Source organism: Gorilla gorilla, chromosome 2 (assembly GCF_029281585.2).
Source record: "Gorilla gorilla gorilla isolate KB3781 chromosome 2, NHGRI_mGorGor1-v2.1_pri, whole genome shotgun sequence".
Lineage (NCBI taxonomy): Eukaryota > Metazoa > Chordata > Mammalia > Primates > Hominidae > Gorilla > Gorilla gorilla.
The window spans coordinates 25,114,228-25,135,060 of record NC_086017.1 but is presented as its reverse complement, the minus strand read 5'-3'; the positions used below and the strand labels follow the sequence as shown (position 1 = coordinate 25,135,060).

Sequence of the window (20,833 nt, the reverse complement as noted above, 5' to 3'; positions counted from 1 at the left end):
TGAGGCCACAGTGTGATATGATCATGCCTGTGAATAGCCACTATACTCCAGCCTGGGCATCATAGCAAGACTCTGTCTCTTAAGAAAACAAAAACCCCATCGATTCTCGGCCTTTTGGCTAAGATCAAGTGAAACAAAAACCCAAAAAACCCCCAAAAACAAAAACACAAAATCAAACAAAAAGCCCTATACTATCCCATTCTCCCACCCTACCCCTGTTTTTTTCTCCGCTAGACAGTTAACTATATTAGTTTAATGTATTTTAGCTGATGGAGGTATTTACTTCTGTGACCAAGTAGTATGTATTGTATGACTACTTCTTGATTTTTTTCATTTGAGTGACTATCTGTGGACATCCTGCTATAGAAGATGAGGTTTTGTCTCTTTTCACCCTCTGTCCTGTACTTTTCCCATCTGCTGTCTTCTCAGCAGAATCCATTGTGGTCAGTATTTGATTACTTTATTGCAGCTAGGTAAGTGCTATTCGCAGTTGAGCCATCTAGTAAACTATGATTATGTTTCCTTTTTGTGGTAGAATGCATTCTTTAATTATTTCTGACAAAGGGTGCATTGGAAATAAATTACTTGAGACTTAAGTAACCCTATGGGAAGAAAACCCACCACATAGAACTAGGTTAAAAGGTTTGATTTTGAGATGTGATTTATGGCCAAAGGAAGAGAAATGGCAAGTAGAGAATAGCAGAGGGAGACAGAATTTCAGTGATGAACTAGCACCAGAAAATCTTCTGCAAAGAAAGAAACAAGAAATAATCTCCCCTTCTCTCCACCGTGCCATGCTTTCCCATTGTTCATGGGATTGAGTTCAGATGCCTTTATAATGGCCCAGGAGGCGTCCTTGCTCCAGCCCCTACCAGGCCAGCCCGTCCGTCCGTGCTGGAGGGTCGAATGTCCCCCTTCTCTGTCTGGTGGAATCGTCTTTCTTCATGTCTGACTTGGGTTGGGTGGCCTTCTCAGCCGTGTGTCTGTTGCTCAATGTGTGTAAGTAGTCTTAGCACTGCTTGAGTTTAATTGTTGGCTCTGCCATTTCCTAGCTCTGTGACCATGGGCAAGTTACCTTTCTTTTCCTTGCCTCTATTTCCCCCTTTATAAAATGTGAATAACAACAATAGCACCTACCTGTTAGGATCGTTAGCGATTGCACAAATTGGTGGGGTTAAAGCACTGACAGTAGTGCCTGCTACATAGCAGTCAGTCAGTCTGTGCCCTGTATCCATCCTTCTTTCTCCACAAAGGCAGCGTTGGTGGGTTGTATTCACCAGTGCCCCAGAGAGCTCTCAGCAAATCAGATATCTTTAGCGGCTGGGCAGGGAACCTGAATGAGTGATTCAGGCACCAGAGTGATAGGGACTGGAGAGGAGGGTAACCCCTGCCTAAGGGGGCACCTTCTGCTCTACTTCTAGCTATTGTTTTTCTTTAAATGAAAAGTTTGAGAATTCATTTTTTTTTTAATGTGAATTTTCCCTGACATTTACTACACAGCATACCAGCCAAATGCACTAAGCTTATTGGCCCATAGGCCACTGCTTTGGGGCTCAATTCTCATTTAACAGAGTAGGCCTGGGGGATGATGTGACCGGCTGTAGGCCACACGCTAACCGATCTGGCCCTCCGTTTTCTCACTGGTGTGAATGTGGACAGCACTGGCACTGCCCACCACCAGGGAGGTGACCGTGAGGATGCGGTCATGCATGCGAGTGCATCTTGCAGAGCGGCTGCCTGCACAGTGGAACAGGTTATTATGTCCACCGTGTCAGCTGCCCTCGCCTCTGGGAAACTCCCTGGGTGGTTTTTAATAGGGTCTCAGGGTCTCTTTTTATACCAGGAGGAAAAAATTGTATGCATTTATTGAGCACTGACTGTGTGCCCAGAAATTGTTAAATGTTTTACATTTGTATTCTCCTTGATTCCTTCTAAGAGCCCTCCCTATGGGATGGAAAGTAACAATTTTATAGGTAATACAAATGGTTCATAGAGAGGGCCCTGATTAGGGCCTTGCAGAAAGAGCTTTAGTCAGCAGTGAATCTGTGTTTCTGATTAAAATCCTGGGCTTTGACAGCATGCTGCTTCCCTCTTATTGGAAGCCAAGTCCTGTAGAAGCTCTGTGGGGCTTCTCTATTCCCTGGGCCCTTCCCCCGGAGAACAAGTCTAGTCTTGTCTTCTGCCTGTAGAAGCTGCAGCGGATGACCCTAAGCCTGGTCTGATAAGGGAGAAGGCAGAGGAAATCAGGATGATGATGATGGCACAGAACCAGGGGAAAGGGGGCAAAGCCTGTGTTGGGCATGGGATCCAGGCTCGGGAGCTGAGGTGCTCCCATGGGAGGTAAAGCTTTTATCCTCATATTTTGGAATGCCGGCGGCGTTTTCAAACCCACTAGCAAGCCCACAGCTTGGGATGATGGAATGAATTGGAACTGATCAGAGCCTCCTTTGCCCCCATGAAACCCCTGCAGTTGCATGTTTAGAAATAAAATTTTGGCTGGGTGCCGTGGCTCACACCTGTAATCCCAGCACTTTGGGAGGCCTAGGCGGGTAGATTACTTGAGGCCAGGAGTTTGAGACCAGGCTGGAGAACATGTGAAACACCATCTCTACTGAAAATACGAAAAAAAAATTAGCTTGGCGTGGTGGTGCTCACCTGTAGTTCCTGCTACTTGGGAGGCTGAGGGACGAGAATTGCTTGAACCTGGGAGGCAGAGGTTACAGTGAGCTGAGATCATGCCACTGCACTCCAGCCTGGGTGACAGAGTGAGACTCTGTCTCAAAATAACATAAAATTTTTCTGATAGTTACTTGTGAGGCAGGCCCCTCTAGCCAATGAAACACGTGTTTTACCAGCAGGTGGGTGTTGAGTCTCCAGGCCCATAGCTCATGATCATGTGTTGTTCTTTTGGAGTATCCACTTCCCCTTTCTTTTCTTTTCTTTTGTTTTTGTTTTGAGACAGGGCAGGGTCTGTCGTCCAGGCTGGAGTGCAGTGGTGTGATCTTGGCTCACTGCGGCCTCAACCTTCTGGGCTTAAGCGATCTTTCCTCCCTGGCCATAGGCACACGGCACCATGCCCAGCTAGTTTTTTGTTTGTTTGTTTGAGACGGAGTCTCGCTCTGTCTCCCAGGCTGGAGTGCAGTGGCGCGATCTCAGCTCACTGCAAGCTCTGCCTCCCGGGTTCACGCCATTCTCCTGCCTCAGCCTCCCAAGTAGCTGGGACTACAGGTGCCCACCACCACACCTGGCTAATTTTTTTTTGTATTTTTAGTAGAGATGGGGTTTCACCTTGTTAGCCAGGATGGTCTCGATCTCCTGACCTCGTGATCCACCCGTCTCGGCCTCCCAAAGTGCTGGGATTACAGGCATGAGCCACCGTGCCCAGCTGCCATTTCTCTCTCTTTTTTTTTTTTTTTCAAAACTCATGCATGTGTCCTTCCTTCCCCTAGGTGTGGCTTTGTCAGGCAGATGCCTGAGGGAGAGGTAGAGGGGATGTGGGGTTTGAATCACTGACCTGATCCCTTCCAATAGGTCCTCCTAGACCTGGGACTAACTTATTTAATTTTTTTTTTTCTCTCCTTATACCTCTTGGATCTGGTTTCTTGACTTTTACAACATGATTAAGCCTTGCGTAGTCCTTCTTTGCCTTCCTAACTCCTATCAAGGTCCAAGTTGCTAGTTGCTGTCGCCAGGATGGATGGCCACCCTTATCTCTTGCCATTCTCCACATTCCAGACCTCCGGCCTCCTTCAGTTTCTTGCAAACACCATGCTGTTCCCATTCCCCTCTTATCTGGACACAGGCTCTGCTGCCTGCTTGGGACTCAGTATTTTCCTCCCCTCCCCCAATTTCCTATTCATGCTTTGGACTTCTGTTTAGATAGTACTCCTGTGGAAGTTTCCTGTGACTCTCCCTCTAATACATGGTCTGGCGCCATTCTTCCCTGCTGAGTTCCATGGCGACTGGACCATTCCCACCCTGGCACTGACTTTTCTGGAACGGGCTGTAATACCTACCTCACCCACCAGGCTGTAAGTGCCCTGGAGACAGGGCCACGCCCAAGACCCAGCACCAGGTCTGGCATGTGGTAAATAAATAAATAAATTTGCACTCAGTGTTTAACATTGACAGCGTCATTTGGACTGAAGCTGTCAGAGATGGCTGGACATTCTTCCCCAGAGAGAGGTTTGGTCAGTGTTGAATCCATGTCTCTGATTAAAATCCTGAGCTTTGACAACATGCTGTCCAGAGGTCCTGGACAAAGCTTTTTAATCTATACCATGCTATGCAATATAGTAGTTGCTAGCCATGTTAATTAAAATATTTTAAATATAATGAATTAATTTTTTTTTTTTTTGAGACAGTGTCTCACTCTGTCACCCAGGCTGCAGTGCAGTGGCACGATCTCGGCTCACTGCAACCTCTGCCTCCTGATTCAAATGATTGTCCTGCCTCAGCCTCCTGAGTAGCTGGGATTACAGGTGCCCCCCACTATGCCCGGCTAATTTTTGTATTTTTAGTAGAGACGGGCTTAATTTCCAAAGGGTCCATCCTGCCGATATCTCCCCCACAGTGCACAACATGTTCTGCACATACACAGTAGGTGCTCAGAAACTTTGCGTTGTTGTTGCTTACTAAGCATTTTTTTTTTTTTTTTTTTGAGACAGAGTCGTGCTCTGTCACCCAGGCTGGAGTGCAGTGGCGTGATCTTGGCTCACCACAAGCTCTGTCTCCTGGGTTCAAGAGATTCTTGTGCCCCAGCCTCCTGAGTGGCTGGGACTGCAGGTACCTGCTACCACGCCTGGCTAATTTTTGTATTTTTAGTAGAGATGGGGTTTTGCCATGTTGGCCAGGCTGGTCTCCAACTCCTGACCTCAAGCGATCGGCCTGCCTCGGCCTCCCAAAGTGCTGGGATTACAGGTGTGAGCTACCACACCCGATCTGATTAAAATTAAATAAACTAAAAACTCCTTTCCTCAGTCACACCGGCCAGTTTTAAGTGCTCAGTAGCCACACGTGGCTGGTGGCCGCCACACTGCACTGTGCAGAGCACAGGACGTTTCCGCCGTGGCAGGAAGCTGTTTTGGGCGGTGCTGCTCTAGACACTGTCTTGTAAAGGTGCTATTTTAGGGGTCTGTATGTTGGGTAAAGTCCTTTGTTGATGTTTCTGTCTAGGTCCAGTAGGTGTTTGCAGATCCCTTCTTAAGCCTCAACTGTGTTTCCTCGGTTTCCCCTGGCTGCAGGATGCTCGTCAGAAGTTCCGCTCTGTTCTGGTTGAAGCAACGGTGAAACTGGATGAACTGGTGAAGAAAATTGGCAAAGCTGTGGAAGACTCCAAGCCCTACTGGGAGGCACGGAGGGTGGCGAGGCAGGTAAGATAGCCCCACAGATGTCTCCCCTACCTCGAGCCTCACTACCCCTCAGTTTTAAGGGTGCCTTTGACTGTATCACCTGCTGAAGGTTAAAAGCTCGAGTCCAAAATGTCTTATCTGCAGTGACCCATCCCCCGGCAATCTGCTTCATTCCAGTGCTCGACACTATTAATAGGGTGTGAGTGCTGGCATTTGGATGACCCTGCAAGTGGGTGCTCCCTGAGTTGGTGCTGAGTGCACTTACGGGGACGTGTCCAGAGTGTGTTCCTCCTCCGCTCCTAATGACAACCTGTCAGACAGCAGTAGGAAGATTCGCTTACTCCCTCGCATTCGCCTCACTCTTGGGAGTGTTTAGCCTTCTGCTTCTCTTGAAACATCGGTTCTTCTTCTTTTTCTCTCTCTTTTTTTTTTTTCCTTTTTAAGATTTGGCAGGTGAGTTGTTATACACTCCTTAGCGGATTCTGACTTCCGTGGCCATCGTCCTGCTGAAACTTTGGTTCTTTGTCCTGAGAGCCCAAATAAGAAGCAGTGAAACGGAGACCAGAAGGGGAGTGGCGGAGGGGACTGTGATCAGGCGATTGCTGGGGGCTGCGTGGAAATGGGTTCTGGTTTAGGAGTTGGTCTTCCTTTGGCTGCTGTGTGATGCGATGTGTCACTTGTGTCACCTGTAGCCTCTGATAGCCAGGCCCTGTGAATGGGGAAGGTAAAGAGCCCCCAGCAGTTACTAGTACCTGCTGTGTGGCAGGCTCTGGGCTGGGGGCTTTATTCACCTTCGTCAGCCTGCTTCGGCTTCCCGATTAGAGAGCTAATGTGAATCACCAACCCTGTGATGCCTCTTGAGATGAGAGTTCAGATTTCCCAAGAAGATCTAAGCAGTTGGTCCAAATTGTAGTTCACTAGCAAATGACCCAGTGCTGTCCCTGTGGTGTGTTTATGACATGATGGAAGATGCTGCCTTCAAAAGTGTCCACTTGTAAGAAGATGTTTAGTGAGGCTGGGCATGGTGGCTCACACCTGTGATCCCAGCACTCTGGGAGGCCGATCACTTGGTGGGCAGATCACTTGAGGTCAGGAGTTCGAGACCAGCCTGGCCAACATGTTGAAGCCCGTCTCTTCTAAACATACAAAAATTAGCCGGGTATGGTGGTGGGCGCCTGTAATCCCAGTCACTAGGGAGGCAGAGGCATGAGAATCGCTTGAACCTGGGAGGTGGAGGTTGCAGTGAGCCGAGATCGTGCCACTGCACTCCAGCCTGGGCGACAGAGCACAACTGTGTCTCAGAAAAAAAAAAAGAAAAAATGAGTGAGCAACAACAATGCAAAGTTTCTGAGCACCTACTGTGTATGTGCACAGCGTGTTGTGTACTGTGGGGGAGATATCAGTGGGATGGACCCTTTGGAAATTAAGTCCCAGAAATCTAGGAATATATTAAGACAGACCCATAGAGAATGAGGGCCAGGACTTAACCATTCCTCTTCTTTTTCCTATTTCCATGCACCTCTCATTTCTCTTCAAGGGAGCCCCTTGCTGCTTTGGGAGTTCTACCAAGATCCTACCTGTGTGTTTGGGTTTTATGCTCTGAACCCTGAGCTGAAGTTCCTGGTTGGACCTTGCCAGATATGTTGCCTTTATTCCTAGACGGAGTGGCTGCCTGAAACCCTTCTTTCTTCCCTGGCCTGGTGCATTGGGCTGTATACTTCAAAGTTCTGATTGCTCGTTGGTCTGCACAAGCCCTGAGCAGCAGCCACTCCCTTTCTCCACCTCCAGCTGGGCCCTGCCCAGGCCTCTAGAATTCCCGGGAGAAGAAACCCTTCTCCAAAAAGCACTTTCCAATTCCCACAGATTCCAGCACCCTGAGGCATTCCCCCTCCAAAGTGTCCACGTTGCATTAATCTTTGAGATGCCCCCCAAGTTGAGGATGTGGGTAGGACACCCACTGTAGGCCAAGGTTGTATCATTCTTGACCTGAAACGGAAGTATGGAGGGTTCAGGTTAGGTTTGAGGAGAAGCTTCTGAGGATTTAATTTAAACATTGGATAAATATCGAGGAATTCAGAAAACCTCCTTTCCTGAAAGTCTTTAACACTGGGATTTATGGTTCTGTGATGCCATTTAGCCCACGCGTATCTATTAAAAGCAGCCCATGTGCCCATGCTGCAGAGTGATTGAAGGATGGTCTGTTGAAGCATCCCACTGGAGTCGCGGCGGTGGCTTCTCTACCTGAAGTTTTCCTTGTCTGGTCCCTGAGCTCAGGTTTGGGGGCAGAGATGGCTCTAGGGGGCTTTGTGTTGGGGTTTCTCAAGGCTGGTCCTCTGATTCAGGTCACTCCCTTGGCTGTGCTGATGTGAAACATGCTCCTGCCTCAGGTCTTTGGACTTGCCTTTCCCTCTGTTTGGTGGTGTCCTAACCCTGGTATTTTCATAGCCCGATTTCCTCATCTTCAGGTTTCTGCTCAAATGTCTGTCCCTTTATCCATGAGGCCTTCTCAGGCTAACATTTAAAATGGTTAACTCCCAGCCCACCATCCCTGCCAGCCCCAGCCCCCATGCCTTGCTTTCCTTTTTCCCTGTGGGACTTCTCCCCATATGACCTGTTATAATTTACTTGTTTACAGTAAGTGAAGCTCCGCAAGGGCAGAGAGTTTCATTCGTTTGGCTCCTTGCTGGGTCTGCAATGCCAGCATACAGAAGGTGCTCAAATATTGTATAAATCAATAAATGAACAAACTAGCGATTGATGTTGGGGAGCCGCCAACAGACCAGAGGTTCCTCCCCTGCCCTCCCTTGAAGTCATGAGCATTTCCTCTCCGTTGCTCCTTTACTCACAGCCTCTTTCCCACCTGGTAGCTAGGTAAGCAGATGGAGAGTGGCATGACTGGCAAATCCAGCCTCGTCTGGGTTGAGTTCATTCAAATCCCATTTAGCAGGTGGGTCCCCAGCTGGCTGTGACACATCCTGGAGCAGATTTCACACCACTCCCTGCTCTTCTGCACCCCAAATCTTCTTTGTTGGGAAAAGAGGTAGGAGGTAGCTGGCTGGGAGGCTCCTAGTCTGTTGGGAAGCAGTGGATGGTGGCTCCTCTCCATCTCTTCATCCCTTCTCTTGGCCAGTGAGGACAATAGGGCAATTACTGAGTCCCGTGGGCAAGGCACTGAGTCATCGGTCGAATCAGATGATGCCCAGGTCCTGGGGATGAGTGAGTCACTCTTAATGGGCAGATCCCAAGATGAATGTTGAGAGCATCCTGCCTGGCTTTATGCCTGCAAGCCCTCCCCATAATCTCCTTCCTTCTTGCAGGTGGGCAGGAAGAAGCAGGGTAGAAAAGGTTAGATTCCTAATCTAACTCCTACCCCTCAACCCCAAGGGACCTTGTTGGTCAATAGCGAAGGAACTGGAAGGATGTTCAAAGGCTGAGGCAGGGCACAGATGTCACATTTCATCTCTGTGGAGGGCGGGCTGCTCAGGCCAGATGGATGAGCTTGTTTGTGTGTGAATGTTCCTCTCACCTTCCTGATGGTGAGGGGGGCGATGTCCACTTCCAGATGCTGCCAAGTAGGACTTCCTGTTTTCTTCCTCTTGTCCCCCCCCCCCACTTCCTTTTTATATTTACAAACCTCTCTGGTTATGTACAGCAGGGAAATGGTGCCTGAGAGACTCCTTCAGATAGCAGTTCCTTCTAGTTTGAGTCAGGAGGCACTGCGTCCTCAGAGTCCCTGCATCCTCATTCATGAAATGCTGGCAGTCAAGGGAACAGCCCTGGCTATCTCATGAGGTTGGCCTTAAGATTTAAGTGAGATAATGTGTTTGACAATGGAATCCCAGCATGAGCTTGGGTTTCGGCTTCATTAAAAAATTAGAATTTATTGTAGAAAATTTAGAAAATAGACAAAAAGAAGAAAATAAGTCCTAGTACCTTCTCTTACTATTTGATGTATATCCCATATTTTTTCAAAAAAAGAAATCATGATAATTACATGATAGTCATGTATCAATGCATTTTCTACTTTTGATGGTTACATTATTATTATGTGAGAGAAGGTCCTTATTTGTAGGAAATAACAACTACAAAAAGGATTTGGGGGGGTGATGGAGCATCAGGTACTCACTCAAATGGTTGAGAGCAAAAAGTTATTTGTACTGTACTTTTTCTTAACTTTGTGAATATTTTGAAATAAAAGTACGTATGCCATTTGGAGAAAAAGAAGATAGCATAGTGGTGGTTTTATATGTCTGGAATATCCATGTCTATCTATTCCAGTGTCTGGAATATCCATGTCTATCTATCCACTGGAATATCCAGTGTCTCAGTTGAGGGTACTTAAAAGGGAAAAACCTCCCACATTTGATTTTCTGTGAAGAGTTTACAAAGATTTGTAATTTCAGCCTGGGCAACATGGTGAGATCTTGTCTCTATATGAAATAAAAAAAATTTAAAATTAGCTGGATGTAGTGATATGTGCCTGTGGTCCTAGCCCTCAGGAGGCTGAAGCAGGAGGATTGCTTGAGCACAGAAGTTCAAGGCTGCAGTGAGCCATGATGTCTCTCTTGTACTCCAGCCTGGGTGACAGAGCAAGACCCTGACTCAAAAAAAAAAAAAAATCTAATTGTTGAGCTGGTGGAAATTGTATTGGTTCATTAAAAATTTGCATCGATTTTATTTTTCCTGATATGAGCTCATTTTTCAGCCAATGAGTCAGATCCAGTTCTGTGATCTTGAAAACCAAGTCCAAATTCTGCCAAGCAGAGGTAGAACATGATGTGTGTTTTCTGTGCCAGGTTGGGGGCAGGGCACTGGCTTTGATTTGAGAGTTTTTGTCCTTGAGCCCAAGCTTGTTTTTAAGGCTGCTTTGACATATCTGCCAGTCCATCTGGCCTTCAGCATATGGTGGGGGAGCAGTCTGATGAGGGCGGAGCCCATGTGAATCAGTGACGCTGAAAAGCAGGGTGTATCTTGCTTACCTGGCTCCCTGGGTGCTGACTGGTCTAACAGTGGCTTTGGACCTGTGATTTTATCACTATTAGTCCCAACCCTTATTTTTCTCCTCTTTAAGAAGATTGTGGTAAGGTACATACAACACACAACGTACCGTTTTTACCATTCTTTTTTTTCTTTTTTGCCTCTCCCCCATTTTAACCATTCTTTAAGGATGGCATTAAGGCATTCACATTGTGAATGCACATTCACTTGCTGTGCAACTCTTACCACCATCCACCTCTAGAGCCCTTGCATCTTCCCAGACTGAAACTGTACCCATTCAACACTAACTCCCCATTCCTCCCCTCTCCCAAGCTCAGGCAACCATCACTTCTGTTTTCTATTTCTATGAATTTGACTACCCTAGGTACCTCATATAAGTATTGAGGAATCATACAATATTTGTCATTTTGTTTCTGGCTTATTTCACTTAGCATAATGTCCTCAACATTCATCCATGTTATAGCATGTGTCAGAATTTCCTTTCACTGAATGTATATACCACGTTTTATTTATCCATTCATCCATGGACATTGGGCAACCCTTGTTATTTTTGAATGGTTGGAATGCGTCAGAAGAGAGCAGAGCACTTTGCAGACTTGATGGGCAGCACAAATGCAAAATAGTGCGGATTATTTAGTGCTGAAAGTTGCCTGTTTTGTGTCTGTGGGGCTATATAAGGCCATGTCTTACATATAACCTCCTTTAGGAAAGGAGATGAGTGGGAAAACATTTGAAACTTGTAGAGTGACTTGTAGGCTCACCTCTTAAAAGCTGTGGGACCTTTGGCAGGTTACCTAATCTCTGTGCCTCATTTTTTTTTCATCCATAAAATGGAGTTGGCTAATTGAGGGATCTCAGGCCTGTAATCCCAGCACTTTGGGAGGCCAAGGTGGGAGGACTGCTTGAAGCCAGAGTTCGAGGCCAGCCTAGGCAATGTAGTGAGACCCAGTCTCTACAAAAAGTAGCCAGGCATGGTGGTGCATGCCTGTGGTCCCAGCTACTCAGGAGGCAGAGGCAGGAGGATTGCTTGAGCCCAGGAGTTGCAGAGTGCAGTGAGTTATGATTGTGCTACTGCATTCCATCCTGGAGGACAGGGTGAGACCTTGGCTCTTTAAAAAAAAAAAAAAAAAAAAAAAAAGAAAAGTTGTATATCAGTTAGCTTTTGCTATGAAGCAAACCACCCTAAAACTTAATGGCTTAAAACATTTGTTTAGCTCATGGTTTTGTTGGCCAGTTTTTCTGATCTCAGGCTTAGAGCTGATCTCTCACATATACAATCAGTTGATGGATTAGCTGGGGGCTGGCTGACCTTGGCCTTATCTGTCAAGCAGTTGGTTGGTGGTCAGCTAGGGTAGCAGGGGTGACTAGGCCACAAGTATCTTTCATTCACCAGGCTAGCCTGGTCATTTTCATACAGTGTTGAGATTCCAGCAACAAAAAGGGTGAGCCCTTTTCAAGCCTCTGCTTGTTTCATGTTTATTAACATCTTATGGGCTAAAGTCAGTCATGGGGCCAGTCCAAATTCAAGAATTGGGAACGATAAAGTCTATCTGCAAATTATTCTAGCTACTTTTGCAATTTACTACAGCGATTGAATTAGTACATGTAAAGCATTTGGATCCAATAAATGTAAGATTATCCTAGATGTATTTTTCTATCAAATGTTGAGTATCTGGTGAATCTGCTGCCTTGTAATAAAAAAAAGATCACCACCACAAAGAACCTGTGGGTAGAAGAGGAAACAGGCCCCTCCAGGCTGGGAGGGGGCTATGGAAGATAGATTGTGCCAGGTGGAAGAGTGAGCCCAGGTAGGCTGAGTACATAGTGAGTTATTTGTGAGGGCAGAATGTGCTGGAGGATTGAAAATGATGAGGGAGGGAGTAGCTGACTTACCTTTTGACTGATCAAAAGCACTCTGTGCCCAAAGGGATAGTGTGGCATGGGCCTTGAATGGATGGAGAATCGTGTTTTGAATGAAATGAAATGGGTCGAGCATATCAATTAATCTCCTGAACTATTATGTTAATCCTAGAGGAACAGAGTATTATAGTGATCCTTTGTTGGGAAATTCTAGGCATTGATTTTGTTTGTAGAAAGCCTGCCATGGCCAGGAGTGGTGGCTCATGCCTGTAATCCTGGCATTTTGGGAGATTGAGGTGGGAGGATTGCTTGAGCCCAGGAGTTCAATACCACCCTGGGCAACATGGTGAGACACCATTTCTTTTCTTTTTTTTTTTTTTTTAAAAAGCCAGACATGGTGGTGCTTGCTTATGGTCCTAGCTACTTAGGAGGCTGAGGTAGAAGGATTGCGTGAGCCTGAGAAGTCAAGGCTGCGTGGAGCTGTGATCGCACCACTGCGCTCTAGTCTGGGTGAAAGAGTGAGACCCTGTCTCAAAAAAAAAAAAAAAAAAAAAAGGAAAAACACTTCATAAGTGGAGAATGAGAGGATGAGAGGCTGATGTTCTGCAAAGGTAGGATATAAACTCAAGGATATGTCAAATGTAGGTTATTACTTTACGTGTCTGTGTGGGGATTTAAAAAAATTTATTATTTTCTTTTCTTCGGTAGCTATTGACTGAGCACCTACTATATGCCAGGTATTGTTCTAGCCACTTGTTGACCTATCAAACATAGAACAGAGATCCTGTCCTTGTGGAGCTGACATTCCCCTCATGGCAGTCTTATAAAAGGGTGTGGGATGGGCTGTTTTGAGCAAAAGTAGAATCTTTGTTACTGACCTGGATAGGGGTGTGTGTGTGTGTGTGTGTGTGTGTGTGTGTGTGTGTGTGTGTATATATATATGATTTCCCCATTTGAGGTATGGAGTGAGACTGTGGGAGGATTATAGCAGGTCAGGGGCTTGGCAAAGAAAAGCATCTCCCCTTTGTCTGCAGTGGCCACTGTGGAGTATACAGTTGGTCTGTATCCTCCAGGAGCCCCATCTTCATGAAGGTGGTGCTATGGCAGAGGTAAATACAATCAGTTCTCATTATCTGTGGTAGTCATATTCTATAAAGTTGCCACAGACACTGAATTAGCAAGTACCAAGGCTTTGCTCCTAGGGGAAATAGAGGTTAGGTTCCTGAGAGCCTCTGGAACAGAGCCTATGTATTGTCAGCTGATCAATACATAACCTTGTTATATGTGTGTTTCTGTTTAAAGACCCCTTATTTAGTATGTTTCTTACAATCAATTATATGCAATATTTCTTGATAATAAAACACTAGCTGCAAAGGGTTGAATGTTCTCCTGACTCTGGGTGATGTGACTGTAAACTTCTTTGGCTCTTAGCCTCATGATGATGCTGTCCACTCTGCTTTTTTAATCTGTCATGACCTCTCAGGCTTAGTGCCAGATGGAATCCACAAATCCAGCCGTGTTTTCATCTTTTCCATAGCTTCGTCATGCACAGCGGATGTTACTTTAGCACTTACTTGAGTGAACTCATGTTCAGATTGGCAAATTTCCTCTTCCTTTTTCTGCATGTGTCGTTTTGTTGACTCATTAACACTGAACTCAAAGCCAACAGTGGTATAACTTCTGCCTGAATGAAGCTCATCTAACGCAAGTATTTTCTCCATAAGGCACATCACAGCCTTCTTGTACTTAGGAGCACTAGAAAGCACTTAATTGCTATACTTGGAGACCAATTTATAGAGAAAAATCATCAACAAAAAGCACAAAAATGTCAAAAACGCAGCACTAAAAGGACCGAGGAAAGGACACTTGTGTACAGTATGAGAGCCAAAACAAGAAGGCAGGGTGGCTTCTTGTTGGACATCAGCTAGAAACGTATGTATCAGGTAGCTCATTTTTTCACCACTCTGTGCATGTTGATGGATGGCCCCAAGAACACTGCAAGTGTTGATTTTGGGGTTACAAATAAAGCTTAGTAAGTAGGCAAATTCACAAATATGGAAGCTGTGAATAATGAGGACTGACTGTATTTGCCAAGAGCCACATGGAGAGGCTTATTTGTTAGTGCGCTGAACCATGTGGCTCTGATGTCGATGGCAAAGGGAAGAAGCTAGGGAGTGTGTCACTGTGTGTGTGTGTTGGCGGGAGATGCTGCCCATCAGGAAGGCTTCAGGGGAAAGACACACTGTGCACACTCCGAAGCACAAGAGGGAGGCTGGCTAGTAAAGACAGAAGAGCAGAGATCTGAGGGGAGGGGTCAGTGCAGATATGAACTTGGGTAAGGAAGCCAGAGCCTTGGAAAGAGAGGCTTAGGGGAGCTAAAGGACCAGTCAGGAAAGGAACAGCATGGACAGCTGAGGGTGCCTTACGCCTCAGCCTACCCTTCAGACTTGGTTGAGAAGCTGCAAAGTAGCCATGGTAGGCTCTTGAGTTAGGGGGCTTGGGTTGTGTTTGAGAAATTGATGTCCTTACATTAATAGCAGCTCCATTTTTTGCCATTTTTTGAGCGCTAATGATATGTTAGGTGCCACACACACTGCTCTGTGCGGGGGCTGTCATTGTTTCCCTTTTGGCCTTATAGCACGAATGAGGAAACTAGTCTTGGAGCCCAAAGACTGGGCCTTTACATAAACCTTTCTGGTGTTGTGGCCTAATCTAAGAGAATATGAAGGGAGACTGTAACAGACTTGGTTAATTATCTATCCAGAATGCAGGGAAAATGGGAGTCGGTGGTATGGCGGTGACCATTTACTGGATGGAAGGGAGGAAGAAAGGAGGATGGAAGGGAGGAGGAAGAAGAGTAATTTCAACACTCTTTGTATACCAGGCACTTTCTAAGTGTTTTACATGCATGAGGGGGAGTTACGTAAACATGCACACGTGCGCACTCACACACACACACACACACACACACACACACTTTTGCAGAAGAAGAAACTGGGGCTTAGAGTCTGTGTTCTTTTAAGGGGCTATCTACAGCCCTGATTTGTTGAGGCTCTGCTAGGGGCCTGGGTTTGTGGTCATAGGTCTTTTATGTACATTATCTCATTAATCCTTACAGCAAGTACTTTTTGCAAAGTGGTACTCTTTTCTTTTTCTTGTTTCTTTTCTTTTCTTTTCTTTTTTTTTTTTTGAGATGGAGACTTGCTCTATCGCCCAGGCTGGAGTGCAGTGGCGTAATCTCGGCTCACTGCAACCTCTGCGTCCCAGGTTGAAGCGATTCTTCTGTCTCAGCCTCCCGAGTAGCTGAGACTACAGGTGCACACCACCACACCAGGCTAATTTTTGTATTTTTAGTAGAGACAGGATTTCGTCATGTTGGCCAGGCTGGTCTCTAACTCCTGACCTCAGATGATCCGCCTGCCTCAGCCTCCCAAAGTGCTGGGATTACAGGTGTGAGCCACTGCGTCCGGCCTGCAAGACGATATTATTTTCATCATACTGAGGGGGAGTAATCACTGAGGCTTGGGGACTTTAACATCACAGACCTTGCGAGGACAGGAGTGAAGGTTTAAACCAAGTCTACCTGGTTCTGGCTGGTGCCTGGCACATAGGAGGCATTTATGACTATTTGCAAATCTGAAAGACACTCTGGCACATCTGAGGAGAATGGGCTTTTAGGACTAAAGGCAGTTTTTGAGCTCATTGGTGCAGTTATTTCCCTGCACGCCCCTGCCTCTTCTTGGCTAGGGTAACTGAGAAGCTCTTGTTCCAAGAATCTGGAGTCTTTGGGAACTTTCCCCTCATGGTGCCCTGTTCCTGCTAGGACTTCAGTGTGGCTTTGTCATGCCTTCCTTCTTCCCCATCACTTTATCTCTGCAGAGCCACTTGCCTGCCTGGGGGCAGTTCTTGCCACGGGACTTTGGGTGAGGAGGTCTGGCTCAGTGACGTTCTTCCCTGTGGCCCTGGTCACATTCCCCCTGGGTGGCCACAGGCCAGTTCCTGGGAACTGCGTCATTCCTGCTGCCCAAAGTAAGGGCACGTAGTGGAATGACAGGGCATCTGTCTCAAAGCAGAGTTCCTGGAGATTTATGGCAAGAACTGAGCATGGACTCTTAACTCTCCTTCGCCTGAAAGATCACATCCTGCCTGACAGTCTTGGCTGAAGATTCTGGGAAAGAAGCAGCTGCACGTTGGAAACTTGGAATCTTGAATTAGGATGGGGTCAGGAAGGAGGTGTGTGGCAGCTTTTGACCCAGGTCAAAGGCTCCTGACACACAGAAGTAGATTTTTGGGCTTCTGCCAGAAGGCTTGCACCTCCTGCTTGGCTGGCTCTGCCTCGGGCGTCTGGGGCTGGAGCAGGGAGAGTGTTGCTGATCTTGAGGTTTTCTTTTCTTTTTTCTTTTTAGACGGAATTTCGCTTTTGTTGCCCAGGCTGGGGTGCAATGGTGTGATCTCGGCTCACCACAACCTCCGCCTCCCGGATTCAAGCAATTCTCCTGCTTCAGCCTCCCGAGTAGCTGGGATTACAGGCATGTGCCACCACGCCCAGCTAATTTTGTATTTTTAGTAGAGATGGGGTTTCTCCATGTTGGTCAGGCTGGTCTCAAACTCTTGACCTCAGGTGATCCACCCACCTCGGCCTCCCAAAGTGCTGGGATTACAGGCTTGAGCCACCGTGCCTGGCTTAGGTTTTCTTTTCTGGTGATGCCATGAACCATTTGCATTCAACCCCATTCTGTCTGGCAGGTGGCAGGAAGTCCGCATGGGGGACTGGTTGCAGGCAGGTCTTAGCCAGGAAGCACTGGGCTGGAGGAGCTGCCCTCCATCACCTTGTTAGTTGGGAGGTTTGTCATGGGCAACTCCCTTTTTCTTGTCTCCTTTGCTATTCACAGAGGCATGGCTGAGCCCCCCTTGGTGCTGTTGGGCAGGCAGTGTTCTCTGTGAAGCTAGCAGGTGAGGTTTGTCACCGCAGCATAGTGGTTAGAGGGGAAACAGGGTGTGGAGTTTGGTTCCCTGAAACCATGATGCTCTTCAGATGTTTCCTTCCTTCTTCTCAACTGTACTCTGCTTTCGGTAAAGTGATTGCATGGACATGGATAGCCCCTTCCCCTCTGTAAACCACAGGCATTCCCTGGCAAGAGTGGCAGAGTGATTAATTTTTTAGTGAAAGGAAATCAGAGCATAGGTTGTGTTTCTGCTACAAGTTTCGTCGACACAGGCTGGCCTTTTTATGTTGCCTGATGACGAGGTTTGGGCCCCGGCTGTGCACTCTTGGTGCACCTTCTGTTCCTTTCCTGACTCAGAGGATACCCCTGCTTTCCTTCCTTTCTTTTCTACTTCTTCCCCAGCCCTTCCAGTTGTGACTTCTATGAAAATCTACCCTGAAGAATCTGATGAAATTATTCATGCTGAGAAGTAAATGACTAATAAGACTTACGGTCTCTGGGGCTTCAAGTGGTTCTGACTTATAAACATTCCCATAGCTTGGAATACCCTGCTTCCAACCTGGTGGGACTGCATATTCCCAACTCAGGGTTCATCATGCTGCAGGAACCTCTGCACATGTGAGAGACAGAACTACACCCTTTACACTAAGTGGGAAATGCTTAGAAGTGCAGGCTGTAGGTAGAGTTTTCATTTCTACACAGTGGGATGTCCTTGTGGAGGTTAAGCCAGAAGTAAGATTGGCAGATAGAACATGGGAATACAGAACACCCAGTTAAATTGCAGATTTTTTTTTTAGGTATAAATTTGTTCTATGCCATATTTGGTACATAAGCTAAAAAAATTGTTTACCTGAAATTCAGATTTAACTGGAAGGCCTATATTTTTATTTGCTAAATCTGGCAGCCCTACCAAAAGGGAATTTGTAATGTTGATCAGCCAGAGGGAGAAAGTAGTTTTGGAGTTAGCTGCCCTGTCTTGGGGTTCCTGAATCCACAGCATGTGGAGCTGTGGAGGAACCCTGGCTCCCACTTTGTCATTCCTTAGCCTGTAGCCTTGAGTGGGCACAAGTGAACACAGACAGGAGAGTTGAGTGATACTAAAAAGCATGCGAATGCTCATGCTGCTGTTCTAGCTACTCCCAAGCCTGGTGTTTCTGGGACGAAATTGAGTTTCTAAGATAAGGAGCTGGGTCTAGTATTTTTTTCTGTCCGCCCCAACCCTCACTAGCTTGGTTTTGCTGAGAGCTGGTCAGCTCCCGGTAGAATTCCGAAGGGCTTCATGGGAGGCCACATCAACTGGGTCTTTTCTGAAGAATCTTCTGGAATGTGGGTTCCTCAGCTGTGTCTTCCCCTGTCTTCTCCAGCCACTTCCTGTTTCTGCCTCCCACCAGCTCTTTCCCCTTCTCCATTCTCAATGGCCTTTATTAATTTGATATTTATTAGTTTCTTCCATTTAAAACTTTCATGGGCATGGGGGGAGTTTACCTTCTCATAGAGGGTGGAGCACCTGTTTGCTTCAGTTAAGGCAATGATGGGCTCTGGTTAGGAAGCCTCACTTTGTAGGTTTCATTTTGGGTAAGTGGTTTATTTTTATTTTTGAGACGGAGTCTTGCTGTGTCACCCAGGCTGGAGCGCAGTGGCACGATCTCAGTTCACTGCAAGCTCCACCTCCTAGGTTCAAGTGATTCTCCTGCCTCAGCCTCCCAAGTAGCTGGGATTATGAGTGTGTGCCACCATACCTGGCTAATTTTTTTTTTTTTTTTTTTGGGATGGAGTCTCACTCTGTTGCCCAGGCTGGAGTGCAGTGGCGCAATCTCGGCTCACTGCAACTTCCACCTCCCAGGTTTAAGCAATTCTCCTGCCTCAGCCTCCCAAGTAGCTGGGATTACAGACGTGAGCCACCATGCCCAGCTAATTTTTTGTATTTTTAGTACAGATGGGATTTCACTGTGTTAGCCAGGGTGGTCTCCATCTCCTGACCTCATGATCTGCCCGCCTTGGCCTCTCAAAGTGCTGGGATTACAGACGTGAGCCACCGCGCCCAGCCTAATTTTTGTATTTTTAGAAGAGACGGGGTTTTGTCATGTTGGCCAGGCTGGTCTCAAACTCCTGACCTCAACTGCCTTGGCCTCCCAAAATGCTGGGATTACAGGTGTGAGCCACCGTGCCCGGCCTGAGGAAGTGGTTTAAATGGAAGTAAAAAAAGATGCCCTGTGCTCATCAATTCACTGTCAGCCCCAAGTGTATGCCCCAGCCCTTTGTCAAAGCACCACACCCCAGAGAAAGTGCTTGGTGTTTATTTCTAAAAGCAGTGGCATATCAAAATCTTCTGAGGTTTTTGCATTCTTTGAGTTTAAGTCTCTTGATCTCAGGGTAAGGCCAGCTTAGTGAAGGTTCTCCTTATGTAGAGAAGGGGGGGTGTCTGTTTTCACACTGACCTGGGCACTCATCCAAGGTGGTAGAAGGTATCTACAGTGGGCCCTTTATTGAGAGCAGCTGTTGGAAGGAAATCATGAGGTGTAAGATGCCGTATTAGTTTATGTAGGCTCCTCTTCTGCCTAGCCCCATATCAACACCCAAGGCCATAGGAAAATATATGGGCGAAGGTATGTGGCCTGAAATTTTGAAATCTACATTGTTTGTGCACAAAATAATAGCTGTATCATCTATCAGTTAGGAATTATGTTTGATCGTAAGCAACAGAACTCAAAAATATGGCCTAAACACACAAGGATTCCGTCTCTCAACCAACAGAGGACCTAAATTAGGCAGTCCGGAATTAGTGCTGTGATTTCATGGTCATCTGAAACCGAGTGTTCTGTTTGCTGCTCACATCCTAGTATTTGAGTCCAATCTTCCACGTCACCTTGTGGTTGAAGATGGCTCCAGGAACTCCAGCCATCACATCTGCATTTCAGGACAGAAGGAGGAAATGAGGAAGGGATATATGTCCCTTCTATTTTAAAGAGTCTACTTGGGAGTCCCAGACAACACATTTTCCATTCATTGCTAGAACTTGGTCAGGTAGTCACAGGTAGCTGCAAGGGAGGCTTGACTTGGAGTCTTTTAGCTAGCCAGGCAAGGTTGTTTTAAGGATGAAGGGGGGAATGGATATTGGGAGCAGCTAACAGACTGCCACGTTGGTACTATAGTTTATCTTCTAGAAAGGCTGTGAGTTAGAAGGAGTTAAAGGTGGGCATATGTTACCCACAGAGCAGGCATAAGACTCTTTTGAGCATGGAAATATAGTAACTGCCTGTATCTCTGTATCTACCTGTATCTCCGTATCTATGGTAACTACCTGTATCTCTTTGCTACATCACTTCCCTCCCTTTATGTTGTATGGAAAACCTCCTTTCCCATTCTACATTGTGTTGGAGATTTGTGAGGAAATGCTAGCTTCTCATAAAGTGAGTGTTTTGTAAAGTCACAGAATCCATTCATTCATGCTTTAACAAATACTAAATGAGTCATTTCTCAGTGTCACTTTTTTGGTGCAATCCCTCATGTCTTACCCAGAGCATTGAAATAGCCTTTGTTTGTTTGTTTGTTTGTTTTTTTGAGACAGGGTCTCTCATTCTGTCACCCAGGCTGGAGTGCAGTGGTGCAATCCCGGCTCACTGCAACCTCTGCCTCCCAGACTCAAACAGTCCTCCCACCTCACCTTACAGGTGCATA

At 46.5% G+C, this 20,833-nt stretch overlaps 1 protein-coding gene across 3 annotated transcripts in view; it reads left to right on the top strand.

Moving 5' to 3' along the window:
- Positions 1-20,833, top strand: part of SH3BP5 (SH3 domain binding protein 5) — a 78,248-nt gene that overhangs the window by 23,800 nt on the left and 33,615 nt on the right. For all 3 annotated transcript variants that reach the window (XM_055381093.2, XM_031009178.3, XM_031009179.3), the window contains exon 3: positions 5,244-5,372. In XM_055381093.2, the coding sequence (XP_055237068.1) occupies positions 5,244-5,372 (129 nt within the window). The remainder of the gene's footprint in view (positions 1-5,243; positions 5,373-20,833) is intronic.